We start from the raw sequence: 20,990 nt of genomic DNA, 5'->3' as shown, positions 1-20,990 counted from the left end.
TGTGTGACATACCTTAGGCGGGGTTTGAACCCATTTCTCAACATTGTGGGGTTGGTGTCCTTATCCACTGGACCATCTTCAACATCAAGCAACACATAGAACCAGAGAGAGTAAGAAGATAAGACTGGAGCTGCAGAAACTTCACCTTCATCAACCTGAAGAGAAACAAAGTTGACACTGAATCATGTTCCCACTGAATCATGTTCCCACTGAATCATGTTCCCACTGAATCGCGTTCATAGTAGCCAACTGACAAAGTCAGATTCTTGACTGTATTAATCAGCCTTTTGGTTTTTTTTTGAAGTCTAGATAGCTCAGCCAGTAGGGAAACTGGTCCATAGTCAGAAGGCTGTGGGTTCAAACCTGTCAGGTTATTTATTTCCTTCTGTGACCACTTACTGTAATAAACCTAAATCATGCAGATAATCCATTACAACCCTTTATGGAAAAGATAAAACTGGTTCAAATCAAAAGGCAGAAATAACTAGTAAATAAATAGTTTTGAATGTTTCATAAAAACCTTAAACGGAGGAAACCGATCAAAACCCTTTACTACACCCGTCCTGAAACCTAAAAAGTAAAAGATCACCTATCAGTGTCTTGAGAGGTCAGTTGGTAGAGGAACTGTTTCACTGTCAGAAGGTTGCAAGTTCACTTTGGCAGTTTGTTTTTGGAGTAAGAGACAGCTCTGTGGGCTGACAAAATAAGAACACAAACAGCAACAGATTAGATCTCACAACCCTCAGATTTTGGATCAGTTTCTTTTCCAGCTGAGCTCTCTACCGTGTTGGGTTATCTTCCTTTTTCAATTAAGGTGCAAATTTAAGGGGGTGATCCACATTTTATGAGGTTCACAACAGGTCTAGGGTTAATTAATGGATAGATAAATAAATGCAGTATACTGTATATGAAAGGGTTTTAATTGGTTATCTCCTCCATTAAATTCTTTTTTTTTTTAAACCTAAAAACTTCTTAAAAACTTACTTTTTTGTAACTTTTAATTTGAGCCAATCCTAACTTTCCTATTCAAGATGTGGATTATCTGCAATGTTGAAAGGGTTTTTAAGGGGTAACAGAAATACGTTTCAGTGTGAACGTATTTCAGTGTGAACGTGTTTTTCAGTGCAAACGTGTTTCAGTGCAAACGTGTTTCAGTGTGAATGTGTGTTTCAATGTGAACGTGTGTTTCAGTGTGAATGTGTGTTTCAGTGTGAACGTGTGTTTCAGTGCAAACGTGTTTCAGTGCGAACGTGTTTCAGTGCAAACGTGTTTCAGTGCAAACGTGTTTCAGTGTGAATGTGTGTTTCAGTGTGAACGTGTGTTTCAGTGTGAATGTGTGTTTCAGTGTGAACGTGTGTTTCAGTGCGAACGTGTTTCAGTGCAAACGTGTTTCAGTGCAAACGTGTTTCAGTGCAAACGTGTTTCAGTGCAAACGTGATTCAGTGCGAACGTGATTCAGTGTGAATTGCTCTTCAGGTTGATGAAGGTGAAGTTTCTGCAACTTCCGTCTGCTCTTACTCTCTCTGGTTCTTTGCATTGCTTGATGTCGAAGATGGTCCAGTGGATAAGGACACCAACCCCCCCCCCCAACACTTTCATTTGTGTGTTCAAACAACAAAAACGAATAACTTCAAACGCTGCATCCACAATAGCCGTTCGTCGAGATTTCGCGTTGCATCGATTTCAACTTGCGAATTTACATCATCAACAAAGGGGAGGAAACAGAAAACATGTACGTCCAAGTGAGTCCAGGGGGTCGAGCTAGCTAGCTTTGCTAGCTTGACGAGCATTTACATTTTTTTTTTTTTTTATCATTTTAAAAATATAAATGTATGTAGTTTAGTCTGCAGGCTGTTCAACTCTCAACTCTGCAAGTGATAGAGGAGCTGATGATGATGTGACCTTTCACTGCATATTATTACACAATAAACCTGTCTTAAGGCTTTTTAATGGATCACCTGCAGGCTTTCAGTTTAAATTGGTACATTTTAAGAGATAACAATCCCTTAAAGTAAAACCTTTAGAACTTTTACCTTAATTAAAAAGTATTTTCAAAGTGTAAACCCCCTTGAAATGACAAAATAGCATTGGTATCTACACCTTAAAAGGTATAGTAAGTGACGTTAATCCAATACACACTTCAAATTCAGTGTATGTCTCTTCACGGTCACCTAGCTCTCTAATTTCTGTGTGCGCTGAAAAAAAATCTGGCGTTAATACACAGCCCTGGCTGTTTAAATGGAAAACAAACAGAAAGGAGTGCAACAGCCACAAAACACTATTCCAGCCAATTGGCAACAGGCGTCGTCAGTTGATGGTGGGGGGGGAGGCAGCATGTGAATGTGCCGGCCAGTAGTTATCTGTCCGAATCTGGGGGGGGCCAAGCTTCTAAAGGGGGGGTTGTATATGTTTAGCAGTTGAGTTAAAAAATCAACTATCTTTGCGCAGAATCACTTACTGCACCTTTTAAGTTGTTCCTTAAATGGCCTTCATTTTTCAAATAAGATGCAAATTGCGTTATTTACCTTCCTAAACCTCTGGTCAAAGGAATTGCCGCTGGACAATTGTGTTGATGTATTTTTATCTTCATTATAATAATTAATACTTTAATGTAAACATTTATTTTTTTGTCCTACACCAGCAACTACATGAATGTGCACAACATTGTCTTTTTTTGAACCAATTTCCTCTCAGATGGCCTCAAAACAAACATGAACACTTGAGCAATTAGAAAGTTAATGTAAACTACAAAACAAGGCTCCATAACAGTCCCTCTGTATTGTGTAACTCAAAGGCGCCTCTCTTGGTTAATTTAGAATAAATGGTTCCCTCTGCTGGTGTAACTGAATGCAGCCATATTTGAACACAATGAAGATAAGCCCGTCAGCTGTTCAAATGAAACTCTTTATTCAATACGGAGACACCAGAGGAATCCACCTTCACACTGCATTCACTTGAGCCTTTTCTTATCAAAATAAATCATATCCATGACAGGTAATAGTTTTTACACACCCCTCCACGTATTGTTTGACAGCAGAAGTTTTCAAATCTGAAAAGTCACAACTCTGGCAACTCGTGCTTCTGTGACTTCATGATGATGAACTAACTGGAAACTTTGCTTCCCAAATGCAGATTTGACCACCCCTGCTGGATAACATTGTGTAGTACATACAGTCATCTCACCACTAGCATGCCCTTTCACAACGACCTAGAACTCAGTATAATGAACACCTGTTCACAACAAATATCTGACAACGCACGAGAATGATACATTCACCTTTGACCCGTGAATCTGTGTCCCCCCTGCGCAGAGGAACAGCGAAGACACCGAAATGGGAAAAGCACACACAACAGAAGGACTTCAGTAACAAACATGCAGGATTTCTTTTTTGGAAACAGTGAGTTTGTTCAGGGTGGAGGGAGGGGGGGGGGGAAGGGGGGCGATGCGGACAAGCAGACGGGCGGAGATAAAGCATCAAACAACAAGAAACCAGATGTTGAAAACGGTCAAAATAGCTTAATATTTTCGGTCAAAATATGTCATATCTTAAAAAGGAAATGAAAAGAAATAGCTGCATGTAAGAGGTTGTTTACAGCACAAAGTTACTTTCCAGAGTAAGAAATATGACAACAGAACATCACGTTGACACTAAATATCATCATAAAACTGATTCAAAAATAATGAAACCGTATACTGTACTTTTGTGTTATCTGACTTTTTTGTATGATTAAACAACCCACAAGTATGACATGTTACATGGTTTAATTTTTCAAATTACTTAATGCATTTTTACACCGTAGCAGCAAGAGTTCCTTTGATTAAAGGTTTTAAAGGGTCAGTACACCCAAATCACAGAAAACATATTTTCTTATTTAGCTCAAATAGTATTCAGCCATGCAGGCAGTTTTATTTGCCCAGATATCCGTCTCTAAGATGTCTGCCTCCACCTTATTTTAATAAAAGGTGAATGGAGTTTTGTTAACAACATGAATTCAATTTCAGCACCAATGTTTCCTACCAGAAAAAACTTCCCAGACCTCATTCTTAACAGTTTGAACTGGATCTACTTTCTACGGATGCGGTGGCGTAACGTGATTACTACAACTACTACTACTATGCAGGGCCTGAGTGTAGTTTGGGATTTTAAAGTCGAATTAGTTACTATTGTTCAAAAGAGAAAAAAGGTCCTAGGCACAAACATTTTTTTTAAAAAGCCTTTATTTAAATGACCATTTCATAGAGAAATCTTAGTATGTTAAATATAGATGGGCAGCAACCCATGCGTAGTGGCACAAAACGGCCTTCTACACCCTGAATAAAGGCTCTAAAAAATGTTTGCTAGAAGAGTGCCTTGGACCTTTTTTTTTCGTTTGAACACTTGTGTTCCCCTTCCAAAGAGCACCTTCATCACTTCTGAGCACTCACAGAAGTTTTTTTTCACTTTTTTTCTTAATGAGTTACTATTGTATTTGGGAAAGTAGAGATGTCAAAGAGAAATCTATCAGAACCATGGATTGCACTCTAACCTTCAAAGTGCTGAAATGTGAAAATAAGCATCAGCACCTGAGAGCAGAGGAGCTGTCTGTTTCACCGTGTTGCTGAAATGGCCGCTGACTTCAACAAAAGGCATTTTTTTCCTGTGCAATAACCTCACAAATGCACGTATTAAAAGGCAAAATGAAGGCATATACTGTATAGCAAATGGCATAGTTTCTAATTTTACACAAGTTATTCTTTAAACAATAAATCACTTGCAAGGGCCCGTTCTGCACCCAACACATTGTTGGAGGGCCCACCTTCTACAGGCCCCTGTGCAACCGCACTGCCTGCACTGTCTATATTTACTGCAATAGAGGAACACAATGGAAATCTATCTATCTATCTATCTATCTATCTATCTATCTATCTATCTATCTGTCTGTCTGTCTGTCTATCGGAAGTTGTGTTACAAAAATGACTCTTGGGCACATCCAGTCCTGAACAAATGAAAACTGGTCTCAGTGTGTTCTGTGGATTATCCAGAGTGAACAGGAAACTACTTCTAGAAAGACACGTCTATGCCTTCTTCAATGTCGATTGGTCGGCCAACAACTATTGGATGAAATGCCATGAATTTTTTTACAGACATTCATGATCCCCAGAGGATGAATCCTAATGACTTTGTTGATCCCCTTACTTTTCCTCTAGCGCCATCATGAGGTTGACATTTCTGGTTTTCATTGAAATACCTCAACAAATACTGGATGGATTACCGTGAAATGTTCTACAGACATTTATGTTTTTCCCAGAGGATGAGTCCTACTGACTTTGGTGTCCCCATGAGGTCCACATGTGCTATCTGCATGGCTAGTAATTATGTTTCTTTGGAATTTGGGTGAACTGATTCTTTAAGCATGGCTTTTAATTTCACTTTATCATGTGGTTCAAATCCTCCAAAAACACTAAACAAACAAAAAAAACTGAATTTACGTATGAGATGGCCACTGGATCTTAAAAAGGTTTGTCTGGACACACACTCATACACAGACATACACACAGCAGTATCAAGAAATGGGAGACCAAAAAAAGCAGGACAGAGCAGCAAAGGCTTCCAAGGTTTGGAAGGAGCGACAGACTCAATGGAGAGAGAGAGGCACGACATTTGAGAAAGGCCTTTGAGTTTTGGAGGGAGCAGCAGCAAGGCAGGAGGAGATAAACAGCAGAGAGAACAAGACTGGATAAGAGACACCATGAGGAAACCAAGACGGTGAGACAAAAAAACTAAACAAGGAGAGGAGCAGATTATAACAGCAGAATATAAATTCTTCTTGACAAAATGGGATTGCAACGAAGAGCAAAGCCCTTCGTACTGAGCTCGGCGCCACGAGACGAACACGACACAGACACGAGAGAGGGAGAGTGGAAGCATTCAGACAAAAAAAGTTTCCAATCTCAAAAGTCTCTTACTGTAAAAAGCAGAAAATGTAAACTTCTTTTCACTTTAGAAATGTAGCTGCTGAAGTTGCCGGCTTTGACTAAAACTACTATATCGTTATTGATTTTCTTTTCTACTTATGGCCTTGTCATTCTTGCAAATTGCAGCAAAAGGCTTGAACATCGCCAACCATTAGTGAAATACTGATCACAGGTTTTAGAAACAAAGCAGGTCAAAAAGCACCTTCTATTTCTGGCCCTCAAATATAGAAAGCACACTGTTGGAGCAATAAATAACATACATAAATACTTATGACATAAATACATATAGCCTAGTCACATAAATGACCATCACAAAATGATTTGTACTTCAAGGAATAGTTCGACATTTTGTTAAACTTTAGACACTTATTAGCTTTCTTGCTGGGAGTTAGATGAGAAGATGTATACCACTCGCATGTCTGTACTGTATGTACCAGTTAGCATAGCATAGCATACAGACTGGAAGCAGAGGTAAAAGAAGCTAGCCTGGCTCTGCACCAGACCAGGAAATAGTCGGGCTCCAAGCCCCCTTTAAAAACCACATCTTGTTGTTTTTACTTTTTTTTTTTTTGTAAAGGCTTAAACTAACAATATGAGCTTTAGAAGTGCTGGTAGGCAGTTTTGGACAGAGCCAGGCTAGCTGTTTGCTCCTGCGTTCAGTCTTTAAAGTTACAATCTCGAAGATCTCTGTGTTGTTCTCTTTGGTGGCAAAGGTTAATTGAGAGACCGGGGGAAAAAAACAGTACTGCTTCACGCTTCAAGTACACTGCTTCACACACAAGTGAGTTGAAGAGTCTGTTGAGTTAGCTCCGCTTACCTTCTCTGATAGACCAACCACCGCTAGGTGATGAAAATCAGTTACTAACTGTGCGCCGCTTGTGATTTTTCTCGAGAATGTTGCCACAGACATTGTGTTAGCTCATTCGGCAAGAGATGGTGACTTAACATACATTTATGTTGTCTTCCCGTCGACCATGCAACCTTTTTGTTTTTCTGGGTCAAAATTTAAAATGAAAACCTTTTTCTTCAACTTTTTGATCGTCTTTTTCCACACTTTTCTCACTTTCTCCGATGTTTTTGAAGCTTTTGCCAATGTTTTTGTCACTTTTTTTCGACATTTTTGTCACTTTTTGGACATTTTTGACGCTTTTTTTCCAACGGTCCTTTATCATTTTTTTCTTTAAATGCTATAAAATTGAATAAAACACCCAAATTCAATAAAAGTAGTGAACTGATCATTTATTTTATTTGTGAATTAAACCATCCACATTATTTTTTTGTTGTTGACAATTTTGGTTGAAAAAAATCCCAACTTTCTGATTTGAGCCGAAGACAACAGGAGAGTAAAATGAAAATCGTCGAGGTTATTACTTTAAGCTAGGCAGCTGCTGGTGTTAGCTTTGAGTAAGCGTTGTTCCCAAAATGTCAAACTATTCCTTTAATCTGAGCCAGATTGAGCAGGATACATAAGGGGAAGGTTGTCGGGAGTCCAGGCCTTTTGCAGCTTTGACATGAGCATTTGTGGATTGCATGTGTGAAACAGCCAATGAGCTGCTGATATACAGAGTTTCATCTCCACTTGTTTCTGAACAGTAGCCTTTGAATTTCTGAAAGAATGCCCAGGGCTTTGGCAACCAGCCACTGACACTTGGTAACATTTGCCTCTTTATATCTACAGCTCATTGTTAAGTCAAACTGCATTTCATTAGGCTTTGTTATTTACCAGGTATTCTACTCAGACATTACAGAATAACAATCACGTGTCCTTTACATGTTTGAGAACACAGTTGACATTATTCATCAAATAATAAATACAAGAAGGATGACAGCAATGCTTGTTTCAGTGACATTCAAATAAATCCTGGTCCGTAAATGAATGGGTTATTCAGTAAACTGAGTGAAGACCTGGTAAACAGCACACTGTTCCGTGCCGAGGTTTACATGAGGACATTGGCCCGTGTGTCTGGCAGTCGGAGCCCCACCAGCCCGCCGCCAACCAACACAGTCGATGCCATCAGGATGGGGATGGCCTTGGTGATGCCAACCAGTGAGCCAAAGATCAGGTTGCCCAGCACCGCTGCCAGCTTACACATGGCGTTACAGAAGCCAAAGCCGGTGCCCCTGAAAACAAGGAGACAAGGAAGACACAGAGGAGAGAGTCAGGACCTGATCGAGTTACTATGCTGCAGTGTTGTAGTTGGGACCACCTAAACCGAGAACAAGTCATCACCCAGACCAGAGTGTATTGACTTTTAGGGTTTGAGACCAAGTCAAGACCAAGACCAGATTTGTGTTAGACAGCCAGTAGTCTATATCCACCACGTTCCACTTCCGGGATTGCTCCGGTGCCGCAAGAAAATTCGGCAGGATGCATGTCTTTCACCGATGTCCGTTACCTTTCGCTTTCTTTGTGTTGGAATTTCAAACTCCAGTGGATTTCTGAGGACTGTGGTTAGCTGCTCCTCAGATCTCTGCAGGGTAAATCCAGACAGCTAGCTAGACTATCTGTCCAATCTGAGTTTTCTGTTGCACGACTGAAACAACTTTTGAACGTACACGTGCTCCACCAAAACAAGTTCCTTCCCGAGGCTGTTTTGCAGCGGCTCCGTGCGGAGCTTAGCGCCGCCCAAGACGATTGTGATTGGTTTAAAGAAATGCCAATAAACCAGAGCACGTTTTTCTCCCATCCTAGAATGCGATGCGGACTAGCCAGACCCTCCTACGCAGCGCTGTGGAGGAAGGTCTGGCAAAGTGAGACTAGACAGCCAGAGCTTCTTCTCCTGTCTCCCTGCATTCATTGTCTTGTAAAGGAGGCAGGGAGAGGGAGGTTTACGGTAACACATTTCAAATTAGATATAAGTCAAGTTATTGGTTGCGTTTGCAAGTTTTAACACACCTAAATCAGACAATGCACAGGCAATTTAGCGAAATCCCTGCAGTTGTGGTCTTGACCGGTCTTGAAATAGAATCCCGAGTTCCTTCTTCATCCGAGAGCAAGACCTTCAAAAATTGGTACTACAACACTGCTATGCCGCAGTGTTTTATTTCTGAAAAAACAAGGTAAATTGGTTTTGAAAGTATATATTCTTTATGTTTTATTATCTCCTTGCTCTACCAATGAATATATATATATATATATATATATATATATATATATATATATATATATATATATAAGAATATATATTAATATAATAGACTTGAACCCGGGCCGCTGCTAAGGACTCAGTCTACATGGGGCGCACGCTCTTACTGGGTGAGCTAGAGGCCGCCCTTATGTCATGTATTAAATGACCAATTCAATTAAAATTTTTCTGAATGTAATCCCTGATAACAATTAATACCACATTGTAAACAGGCGAAAGTAGTCTGTCAAACGGGTCAAATGAGGGATGTGAATGACCAGAAGTTATACGTTTCATCACTAAGCATTTTTGAGCTATTGAAATTAAATGACTTATGAGTCACATAACCTAGGGCTTTCGATTTTTGGCTCTTAACGATCACAAAAAGCAACCTAATCGAGACAAAACTGTTTTTACGTTACGTTTACATTTTGCAAGTAAACTCTTATTTTTTCTTGTGTTTTGAAGGGGAATTCAAAAAGTTCAACGGGAAAAGAATGTCACAGTTCATGGTGTTTTCACTGCTGATTTGCTTAACTGTTTCACTGTTTTTTACTTCAATAAATGCAACATCTTTCCAAAAGTCAATGAGGAATCGTAGTAAATAATTCTGATTTCAATATTGACCAAAACAACTGTGATTATGATTTTTCCATAATCGAGAACTGCAGCCCTAACATAACCAGACGTGTTTAGAAGCTGTGACTGTAGCACAGTGGAGTCTTGGTTTCCTCCAGACAATCAGAGATCAAAGCAGAAGTGCATGGCATCAAAAAAAGAGTTCAAATCCAGGGAGCTTTGTCTCTGGAAAGGATATAAAAAGGCAGCCTGACTGTGCTGTCGAGGTGTTGAAAATAATCAAATAATCGATGTATCGAATCGTGGACATGGACGATGCTGCACCGATAATCGGCCGGGCCATAATCGATTATTTCTGTTTACAATTTAATGTAGGCCTAACAACCTTTCTGTTTACATATTCTGTTATGTTGTGCACATTCAGGAAGTGCCGTGTGCTCAGCGCTGTAGTTTTATGTATCCAATTTATTTAGTATTAGAGCACTGCAGAATGTTTTGTTTTTGAAGCTTGAAAAGCTATGAATTAAATATCCTTGATGGCTTTAATGAAAAAATGTATTTGACGCATCGTGATATTGAATTGAAGACATGATAATCGTATCGAATCGGGAGATCAGTGAAGATTCCTACCTCTACTGTGCTGTGTGCTGTTGTTTTTTTTCCCTTGTGATATTAGGAATTTTAGTGTTGAAGCACAGATACTCTCGCCTATATATTAAAGCTATACTGTAGTGCGTAGTAGTCTTCTCATGAGGAATTCTAAGTAATGACAACAACACTGTCGGAGCGTCCACATGATACAATACTTCCGTGTCCGCGTCACCTTAGTAGCCAAGGAGGACACGAAGGATTAAAAAGACATAATGAAGACTGGAAGAGGTCATTATCTTCACTCGATTTACTGTGCGTGAAAGTCGCCGGACGACACAATCTTCTGAACATAGCCACACTGAGAAATCCAGAGAGAGCTGTGTGGAGCTGATAGTCTTAATGAGCTTTGTATCAACTCATTTGGCAATGGCTTGAATGAAACGGACGTTCATCAATGTAAAAGAAGTTACGCACTAAAGCTTTAAGGGAAGTGTAATAATGCTATATATCTACGTCTCACCTCCTGTCTGTTGGGTACAGCTCAGCGGTGACCACATCCAGCGAGTTCCAGGCAGAGATACTGAGGCCATTGTAGAGGCAGAGCATGAAGATCATCATCGACTCGCTGGTGCCAAACCAGAGGAAGAAGCAGCTGATGCCTGACAGCACCATGGAGCCTCCTGCGGGACAAAACGAGACACATCTTTTACATCTCAGGTACAAAATAACCTAATTGACTTCAGCTACACTGGCCAACATCAGAAGCCATTTTACAGGAGAAAAGGCTGTTATTTGTAGAGAATCTTATGTCATACCTAACATGCTAAGACGTCCTATTTTGTCCATTAGGAGGGCAGAGACGATGTTTCCGGGCAGCACAGCCAGCGTTCCCAGGAAGTTGACAAAATAGACCCAGTAGGCGCTGTAATCATCGTCAAATGTCATCTGACAGCCTGTCTTGTTGTGGTGGAAGGAGCTATTGATCACTCTGGAATTTGTTAGTTTGGCGTCGTCAATATCTGTAAAAGTAGGAGACAAGCGTCCAGTTTTCACAATGTGTTTAAATAATGCATTAGGGTTTTTAATCTGCCTGCCACCTCCTGCAGTCAGCGATTTAAAATGAGAAAAACAAAACTGGTCTCTCCGTGTGAATTGAAATCATCGCTGGAGAAACTAAACTGCTCTGTCTTCTGTGGTCCTTTTAAAATCTGGATGTGTTTATCTAATTTATAATTTTTTATTGGTGTTTAGTTTGGTTTTATTCGTTCATTCATTCATTCATTCATTATATTGATGGTATTAGACTGCTGTTAGGTTATCTTTAGTCTCACTTTGCCAGACCATCCACAGCGATGTGGAGGAGGGTCTGGCTAGTCCACACAGCATTCCGGGATGGGAGAAAAAAGTGCTCTGGTTTATTGGCATTTCTTTAAACCAATCACAATCATGAGCGGCGCTAAGCGCCAGACAGAGCCACGGTGCCTCTGCAAAATAGCCTCGGGAAGGAACTTGTTTTGGTGGAACATGTGTACCTTCAAAAGTTGCTCACGACGTTTTAGTCGTGCAACAGAAAACTCAGATTGGACAGATAGTCTAGCTAGCTGTCTGGATTTACCCTGCAGAGATCTGAGGAGCAGCTAACCATAGTCCTCACAAATCCACCGGAGTTTAAAATTCCAACAAGGAAAGCGGAAGGTAACAGACTTAATTTCCGGCCTCAACGGAGCAAGCCCGGAAGGGGATATAGACTAGTTTATCTTTGACATGCAAAGCTGGATAAGCAACTGCCCCAGGGGCCACTGACTCCCAGAGGGCTCAAATGTCACAGGTTCACTGCATGTCAAATGACTTTGGTAAACACTAAAGCCCAATATCAACTAAGCTAATTTCTGAATGATTAGCTGATCTTTTTGCCATGTTTTTCAGGGAGGATCTGTGTCTAATATTTGAGCTTATGTTGTGCTCACACGGTGCACCACAAATTAATTGACACACAGAAAACCTGCCGCCTAGTCACTATTCCAGCTTTCCAGAAACACTACCGTCTAGGTGTCTATCGTCCCAAGAAAAGCGTATTTTCACAAAATGTGAATATATATATTCTCAATATAACCTCAATGAGGTGTTCTAGGTATTTATAGCTTAAATAAAACCTTGCACTAGTATATTTGTATTTTTTTTAAAACATTACCTACTTTACCTAAACATAACCCTTCCCAACTGTATGCATAGGATATAATGTATGTGGGCTTCTATCTCTAAATATAAAAGGTGTATTAATAAACTTCAGCAGCTGCAGCGAAGCGAAAACATTCCCTGCTCTGCCCTCTGCTCTCATGATGCACTTCTCCCTCCCTTCCTCATTCTGTCTCTCCTCGTTTCTCTTTATCCGTTGCTCTCTAGAGACACATTGCTGGGGGCAAAGAGACTTCATTTCCCATGGGGCATTACCAGCAACCTGACGCGCCCTCACTGTTTCCATATTCAGCGCTTTTCCTGAGTGCTTGAGGGAACTATTTTTCCACCCTGTGCTCCCACAAGGTCTGATTCAGCTCCATGTTCTCTCGTAACATTTGGAATGTCTGCCTTGTCTTTTCCTTTTCTTCCTGCTTATGTTTTTGCCTGCCCGAAAATGATTGGATTGCACTTTCAGAACACAATAAATTAATTTATTTAAGGTACAATTTGAGGTTTTAAATGCCTCAGTTCCAACGTATCAAAACAAAACAAAATAAAGTGAATAGAAAAAGCTCACATTTGGATTTAAAAATTCCGCTGCAGGTAGAATAATGTTTGAGTTCCTTACTGTTTCGGAGTTTTGCAAGCATCTAAAGGATAACATAGAAGGTATCCCTCCAGGAGTGTTTGTGTGGTTAGAAATAGCTATTTTCAGCGCTCTGCAGCCAAGCCCGGCTCAGTGTCTTTGTTAACTACAGTCGCCTGAGTTCAGAAATGCAATCTGTGCAGGGGCCGAGAGGTTAAGCAGTCATTTAGTGGCATAAAGCAAAGCCATTCATGTCAAACCTATTCTTTCTTCCCCAGAAGCTTGGACGTTAAGACCCAAAATGAACTGTCAGAAAGACACAGAGAGACTGAGTGAGACTTATGTGTGAGCCACCTACAGTATAATAGGATTTTTCTGGGCTGGAAGGAAATACCTGAGTACAGAGAACTGTGAATGGGAGACAGCTCTGCAGGTGCAGACTCACCCGTGTTGTAAAAGAAGGAGTCTACAAAGGTACAGTTTTTGAAGAAGGATCCTACGGAGGAGACATCCTCAAAATAGCAGTTGATGAAAGATGAGTCGATGAATGTGACCGCCTTGATCTTCATACTGATGAACCTGGGAGGAGAAGGAGTGAAGAGATGGAAATTAATATATGTAAAAAAAAGATCAAAAGAATGAACCATTAAAGCAGGGATTGGAAACACAGCAAAAGTGTTGATACTGAATTGTTTCCCTTCTTTTTATTAAACGCTAAATGGACAGTTTAACACAAGAAAAGCTCAAAATCGATACAGCAGCAACACTGTTTTTTATCCATGCCTTCTTCGTCCTCGTCAAAACCTGGTGCCAAATTGAGTATTTGTACAGAGTGACATTGCAGCCTTCACTCAAGTAAAAAAATATCTTCCACATCTACTTTAACCAAGGACCAGCATGTCAATCCTTCAGAATGTCCATCCTTTAGCACATAACACATGGTTCTCAACCTTTTAGAGTCGCGACCCAGAATAATAAGGTTGGTGTGTGTAATTGATCTATGTGATCAGCTGCATGCTGCTGTACACAGTATCGAGGTATCGGTCTTGATTTAATCTCTTAATAAACCGTTTCCAGTGAGAATGGAAAAGGACAAAAACAGCATATTGATGCGTCTTCTCTCTGGCATAACCAGGAGGAAAGATGGGAGTGTGTATGTGTGTGAGAGAGAGAGAGAGAGAGAGAGATAAGGCTTTTTATTTCCTGGTGTTGGGGGAGATAAAGGAGGCAGGATTAATATTACTGGCAGCGGTGTGTTTGCGGGAATGACGAATCGCACTGCTATCCCAGGACGGGACGAGAGGCTTTTAACCACAACACTGTGCTGAGGGAGGCTCACAGGTGCGGATCACAATTTGTTACATTGCAGCTGGTTTTCTTAATCCTTAATACATTTGTCTGAGAGAGCTGGGGGGGGGGTCACTGGAAAACGTTGACCCTTGTGTTGTCTTACCGTCAACCAGGGTGATTCTAGGATCAGACCTTTAAGGGGGCTCAGCCTCTAATGAGAATGTGACACAGATACAGTGCCTTGCAAAAGTGTTGAAAAGTATGTGTGAAAACGGGTCAGATTTGACCATGAGGACAACACAAGGGTTAAAATCCTAACAGAAATGTCCACAAAAGGGCGCCCGGATAGCTCACCTGGTAGAGCGGGCGTCCATATATAGAGGATTACTCCTCAATGCAGCAGGCCTGGGTTTGACTCCGACCTGTGGCCCTTTACTGCAAGTCATTCCCCCACTCTCTCCCCTTTCATTTCTTCAGCTGTCCTATAAATAAAGGCCAAAAAATGCCCCCAAAAAAAAAAATGTCCACAAAAAGTTTTAGTTTGTTTACCTGTCATTTAGAAAGACTCCGTTTCTGTGGATCTGGTTCTCCAGAGTGAAGTTGAAGGTGAAGTCTTCAATGTGTTCGCTGTTGTGGAGCTTGACTCTGGAGGCGTACTCGTCGGCCTGAAGGTGCTTGATGACATCCGGGAACCACACAGAGAGCCCGTAGTACCTGAACACAGACACAGTGTGAGTGAGCACTGACATAAAGGCCACTCTAGATCAGCTGATCCTGGTACTATTCACCAGTGGTGGAAGAAGTATTCGGATCCTTTACTTATGTAAAAGTACTGATACCACACTGTAAAAATGCTACAGTAAAAGTTCTTTTACTGAAATGTTACTTAAGTAAAAGTGTGTAAGTATCATCAGTACAACGTACTTAAAGTATTAAAATTAAAAGTACTCGATGCAGAAAAATCCTCACATTTTAGAAACTGGAAACAGTTGTAGGCCGTTATATTGCTGGGTAGTTCAATATATAATAAAACATTGTATTTTATCACCTACTGTCAATGTGTTTTCTGCACAAAAATCTTAATTTGTAAGGTAACTAGTAACTAAAGCTGTCAGATGACTGTAGTGGAGTAAAAAGTACAATATTTCTCTCTGAAATGTAGCGGAGTAGAAGTAGAAGGCGGCAAGAAAAGAAAAGACTCAAGTACCCCAAATTTGTACTGAAGTACAGTACTTGAGTGAATGTACTTACTTACATTCCACTACTGCTATTCACTTTAAATTCACTTTGGATTCTCGTGTTTGTGGTGGAAAAAAGTCTGCAAAGGTCTGAAAGTCTGTGGTATTTCCTCCACTGCATTCAACTCTTTTCATGGTTACAGTGTCTGACATGCCTGAAGTGGTTTTGAGCAACATATTTATAATAATAATAATAATAATAATAATAATAATAATAATTCATTTAAAAAGGTCAAAATAAGTTTTTTTTATTGCAGCACCAACAAGCGACTTTGTGACTGTACTTTGCATCATTTTAATTAACTCTGGTAACAACGCAGCTAAATGTGTGTGTGTGTGTGTGTGTGTGTGTGTGTGTGTGTGTGTGTGTGTGTCTAGGCAAGGGGGTGTCACAGGTGCAACTAGTTTATTGGTAGTTTTGAGCTGGGAGGTCAAATAAAAAAAAATAAAGTAAAGAACTGACACAAAATTAAACATAGTAAATTATTGTTCTTTTAGTATGACTCTTTTTAGTTTTAAAAGCCTGTCCTTAGGGCTACAGCCTTACGACATGTACGTACTGTATAGTTCATTACTGCAGTCAGCAGAAAAAAAAAAAATCAGAGTGACACCTTCTCTCAAATGGCTTCTCTCTTTCCAGTCTAACCTGTCAACATTCATCAAGAGGAGATACGTGAGCGAACATCTGCCCCAGTGCTAAGTACTTCACTGAAACTCACTTGGCTGGAAAGGGCTCTAAGTATCACTGAGGGCATGGTCTAGCTCATTAAACATGATGGAAGCTGCAATCGTAAGAAGTGTAAAAGAAGTAGTGCTGGTGGTGATGCACGAATGAAATCTCTTACCCAAACGACAGGGTAAACCAGACGACAGCCAGCTTTATAGTGTTGTCTCTCACTGGGTAGTTGAAGCATTTCATAAACGTCAACCAGATCTGTTAGAAAAGGGAACATATTGGTATTTAATTTGAATCTAAACAACCATAAAAGATCCGTATGAAAAAAAAAAACCCGGGACAAAACGAAGAAGAAGGAAAAAAAAGGATCCTACTCCTCTGAGTTCAGTCTTGATCTTGAAGAGGACCTTGAGCACGGGGTTGGCTGACTCATTCTGCATCTCCACCAGCTCGTCCAGCTGTTTGGGGATTTTGATCCTGTTCACCTGCAGGGGGAGACACTGGTCTGTCACCTGCTGACACGGCACTGCTGCAGCAGGGAGGATGCAAAGTGTGGAGGCCGGCATGTACTCACAGTGAAGACTCTCTCGGGCTCTCCGCGGGCACGCATGTTGGTGTCGTGGATGTGTTTGAGCACCATCCAGGCCTCGTCGTGTTTACCTACCTAAGGGAAGATTGAGTAATGTTACGTCGTGTATGCATACGCATCAGGATCTCCCCTTTTCATCATGAAGTTGCGGGAGCCAGCTAACCATCCTGTGGAGTCTCTTGGACTTTAACTTCGGTTGCTTCTATATTTCTAAGCAAATTAATACTCATTCATTAGGGATGTAACCAGGGTGCGATTTGTGAAGAAAGCAACGTTTTTTTCTCAGGTCCCTCCATTCCTTACCTCCCCTTAAACTCTCCCCCCCCCCCCACGTTCCTCACAGTTAAAAAATAAACACTCTGCATTGATCGAAAGATGCAATGTGTGATACACAAACATTTACTATTTATTTTCTTCCATAAAGAAAAAAGAAAATCCTCTGGCATCAAAATGCTACTCCACAAAGGTTTCTGCTATTCTCTGATATCCATTTGAATGATTATCAGCATCACAACATAATGAGTCTCCCTCTCTCTCTCTTACCTCCAGGAAGAAGCGGGGGCTCTCAGGCATAAACGTGAGAGCCACGACTGCAGAGACACACGGCAGCGCACACACCACCACAAACACTCTCCAGCTGTGGAACTGGTAGGCCGAGCCCATGCTGAAACTCCAGCCTGCACAAGGAAGCAGTCACACAGAAACAAAAACACATAGCTCAACTCTAATTTATTCATAAAAGGAGAATAAACCCCATTGGAATGCATGTCGTTTTCAAAGGGGGTCCTCGGGCACAAAATATGGAAGTTCAGAAACATTTAAACATAAATACATAAATATATATTATAAATGAAACGAAAAGCTGTTTTAAGTACTGTATAAAGCAGTGGTTCCCAACCTGGGGTCCGGGGACCCCTCAGGGGGGCGGCAAAGATCACAGGGGGTGCGCAAGTCTTTATCTGGTTTGAGGTTGAGGTAAAAAAAAAAATACATTTGCACATGTTAAACAAATTATGATAATACACTAGAATATATAATGTATACAAAAGTCTGTATGAAAACTATGTCTTTTTGTTCTCGCTTAAAATTGTAGGCAGGCTACTTAGTAGGCCAAACCTCCGGGACCTCTTAACCTGGGACCCTTGCTGTCATCAGGTCAGCTGCTAGCTGCTAGCATCCTCGTTTTTCCTGCCGCCACGGCATCACTATTTTATGAATGAAACATGGCGGAGAAACGTAAAAGTGCTGATAACTCCTCTGTATCAAAAAAGAAAGTAAGGCTCTATCTCGAGAGTTACCTCAACTTCGGTTTCGGAGGGGGGTGCTCAGCTTTTCTTAGACATAAGTAGGGGGGGCGCTAAGGAAAAAAAGGTTGGGAACCACTGGTATAAAGGATAGTTAAACCAAATGCATTTAAAAACCAAGAGCAGCCAATGAGAATGTCTCCTAAGGGGATAGCTAGCTCTTTCCTTCGAGGTTGGATGTACTGGGTTTTATGTGTCACTCATGTACAAACGGACATGATGTTTCTCTGCCACAAGCTAATGAAATGAATTAACCTGCAGGTCAACTACTTCCCCAGTGTCATGCACACTCTTTGGCATCTGCTGATGCATAGTCTTTTATCTCTCTCCTATTGTCTCTTTTAATTCAGCCCTGTCCCGTTCTCACCGGAATCCTTTTATTCATTTCATCAGAGATTAGAAAAGGCCACATTTCTTCCAGCAAGTCAAATAAGCTTGGACCAGGTTATTACTGAGGTGTTGTTAAATATTTGGGACAGCATATTACAGTTGCTAAGGTTTTGTTACTGGAAGTGAACACTATAAGGCTCCTAGGCTGTTTTTTGTTGGTTTGGTGTCACCAGGTTGCTGCTAGGTGGTTGTTCTGTTATTTCTGGTTCCTGAGGGGATCAGTGAAGTTTGAATGTTTCACCAACATTAAGAGAGATAATACCCAAAAGATATTGGGTTGGAACTTTTCAGCACCATGGAGAGAGACACAGAGCAGGGTCACGTTCACCCTCCGACAAAACGTAGCAACACACGTTATAAACGATAGGGTTGCGTTGAACACACCGTTGTGTGTGCAAGCACTGTGGCTTTTTGTGCCCGTTGCACACTGTTCCACACGGTTTCACACCGTTCCGAGGAAACATGTCGTTTAACCAGGACACCGTAGCAAAACGGTACACAGTGTTTGGAGATTGAACCTGTCCCAGGTGTTGTTTTCAGGGTTTAGATCCGGAGAAGTCGGCATTATAAAATGTTTCTAATGAAATAGAGCTGACATTGTTGTGAGCTCTTGGGAGGCAAAAATCACAATTACAGTTTTGTAAAGACGCAAGCAGCGAGTTACAACATGTGACAAAGCACAAAGCACAGAATCAGCAGCAGGAAAGTATAGTAGTAGAGACCCTGAACAGTGTGTGTGTGTGTGTGTGTGTGTGTGTGTGTGTGTGTGTGTGTGTGTGTGTACCAGTATAAACCTCATTAGGGGGATTATAGCTTTAATGTACTGGAGGGGATGGCTGACTGAATCAGATACTCAGCAAGATTTATGTTCCTATTCTACGGTAAGTGAGCACGGCTAAGACACACATACAGACACGTACACACTGTCCTTCGACATCATTCAATGCTGTGACACACACTTTGCTGTGACATACATTTTGAAGCATACTGTACATGTGTCAATGAAAAGAAAGGTCCACGGACAAATCCACCTTATTTCTCACACTGCGACACACACACACACACACACACACACACACACACACACACATATAAAACACAGGCTGCAAGATTATGTTTTTACCAGTTCTTTTAGTATATCACATTCTTAACACCTTAAAGAAAGAAAATGACACACACACATACACATACGCAGTCCTTTGTCCACCAATCAATGCAAAGAGCACTGCGGCGGAACCTATTGCCCACACACTGCTGCATCTTGGAGAAAAAAAAGTGTGTTGAAAACACTGGCGTCTAATCAATTGGCCTCAATTATAAGCCTCAGCCGGCGCTCTCACACTCACTCACATAAAAAAATACAGTTTGTGACAACAGACAGAGAGCCCTTAGATGGATCTTATATGTTTAGGCTCTTCAGAGACACAAATGAGACACAAATGCTTCATGTGTACAAACCCCATGCATTTCCTCAGCAATACCCTTTCAATGTCTTTACATTCTATGGTTACCTCTCTATTAGGTCGTTTTTATTGTTAGTGGCAGAGTCCACCATTCCTGTGCTTGACTTCAAAGTGCCTTCAATGAATCGAGGCAGCATGGGATGTAATGTTTCTGTTTGTAATTGTATGTCATTGATATCAGCCTCACTGTTTACTGCTTACTCTCCTGAACAACTCTGTTAGATCTGTGTTAAGTTACTGTTAATGCAAACTGTTTCCTATTGTTGCTAGGTTACATTAACAATGTTCAACCGTCGAAACATTGCATGGCTTTTTATTGTGAAGTAATCAAAGTAAACACTGCTTTTTGCCCTGGCCATGAGTTTAATGTTTTAATGTCTTTGTCCATCATCTGTGATGTGTATAGGGCTGGGTTGAATTAATCGATTATTCAATTAAAATCGATTTTTGTTTGAGTGATCCAATAGTGATTAAAAAAATCCATAAATCGATCTTTTAATATATGCCTTTTCACCATGGATGTATAAGTACTTTAAACTCTATGAAAACAACGCAAGTTTGTTTGGCTGCACTGTATGAATGTAAGTTAGCTGCTCAACAAGTGTTTGCTGCCAACAGAATTCTGGGACATGTAGTATTTATCCACACGTTTCTGTTACCATGGGTGTCGCCAACACAAGCAGGACAGAAATCTTAAGGATTATAACTTTAAAAAGATGGAGTTAATGGAAAGAGAATTTTAACAACATAATCAAACCTTTTTTATATTTTTGTTTTGAGTTCTGAAAATCCCTTCAGAGGAAGCCATGACAACAGTTTCTGTTCTTTCTTTCTTTCTTTGACCAAATGTTTTTATCCTGCACTGTATGTGATGTCCTCTTTCTGGCTCTTGACTCGTGGCCAGACTGAAGAAGTTTGCACTTCACCAACCATTTTTTTTTTTTACATGTAGTGAAGTTTGCATTGGTCTTGTGACAGTATTCTAGAAAAGAGCACCACTTGTTCAAGGGCCTTCATCAACCTGG

The 20,990-nt window shown here is 40.7% G+C and overlaps 1 protein-coding gene across 1 annotated transcript in view; it reads right to left on the bottom strand.

Moving 5' to 3' along the window:
• Nucleotides 1–3,459: 3,459 nt before the first annotated feature.
• LOC144531840 (synaptic vesicle glycoprotein 2C-like) overlaps nucleotides 3,460–20,990 on the bottom strand; it is a 47,629-nt gene continuing 30,098 nt past the window's right edge. Inside the window, exons 5-13 of the mRNA XM_078272155.1 lie at nucleotides 17,352–17,485; nucleotides 16,794–16,883; nucleotides 16,594–16,704; nucleotides 16,389–16,477; nucleotides 14,855–15,019; nucleotides 13,461–13,594; nucleotides 11,067–11,270; nucleotides 10,772–10,931; nucleotides 3,460–8,077 (exon numbers count right to left, since the gene is read on the bottom strand). Coding sequence (XP_078128281.1) covers nucleotides 7,894–8,077; nucleotides 10,772–10,931; nucleotides 11,067–11,270; nucleotides 13,461–13,594; nucleotides 14,855–15,019; nucleotides 16,389–16,477; nucleotides 16,594–16,704; nucleotides 16,794–16,883; nucleotides 17,352–17,485 — 1,271 coding nt within the window. The 3' untranslated portion in view covers nucleotides 3,460–7,893. The remainder of the gene's footprint in view (nucleotides 8,078–10,771; nucleotides 10,932–11,066; nucleotides 11,271–13,460; nucleotides 13,595–14,854; nucleotides 15,020–16,388; nucleotides 16,478–16,593; nucleotides 16,705–16,793; nucleotides 16,884–17,351; nucleotides 17,486–20,990) is intronic.

This window comes from Sander vitreus, chromosome 16 (genome assembly GCF_031162955.1).
Source record: "Sander vitreus isolate 19-12246 chromosome 16, sanVit1, whole genome shotgun sequence".
In the NCBI taxonomy this organism is placed as follows: domain Eukaryota; kingdom Metazoa; phylum Chordata; class Actinopteri; order Perciformes; family Percidae; genus Sander; species Sander vitreus.
This window is presented reverse-complemented; position numbering and strand designations above follow the sequence as displayed.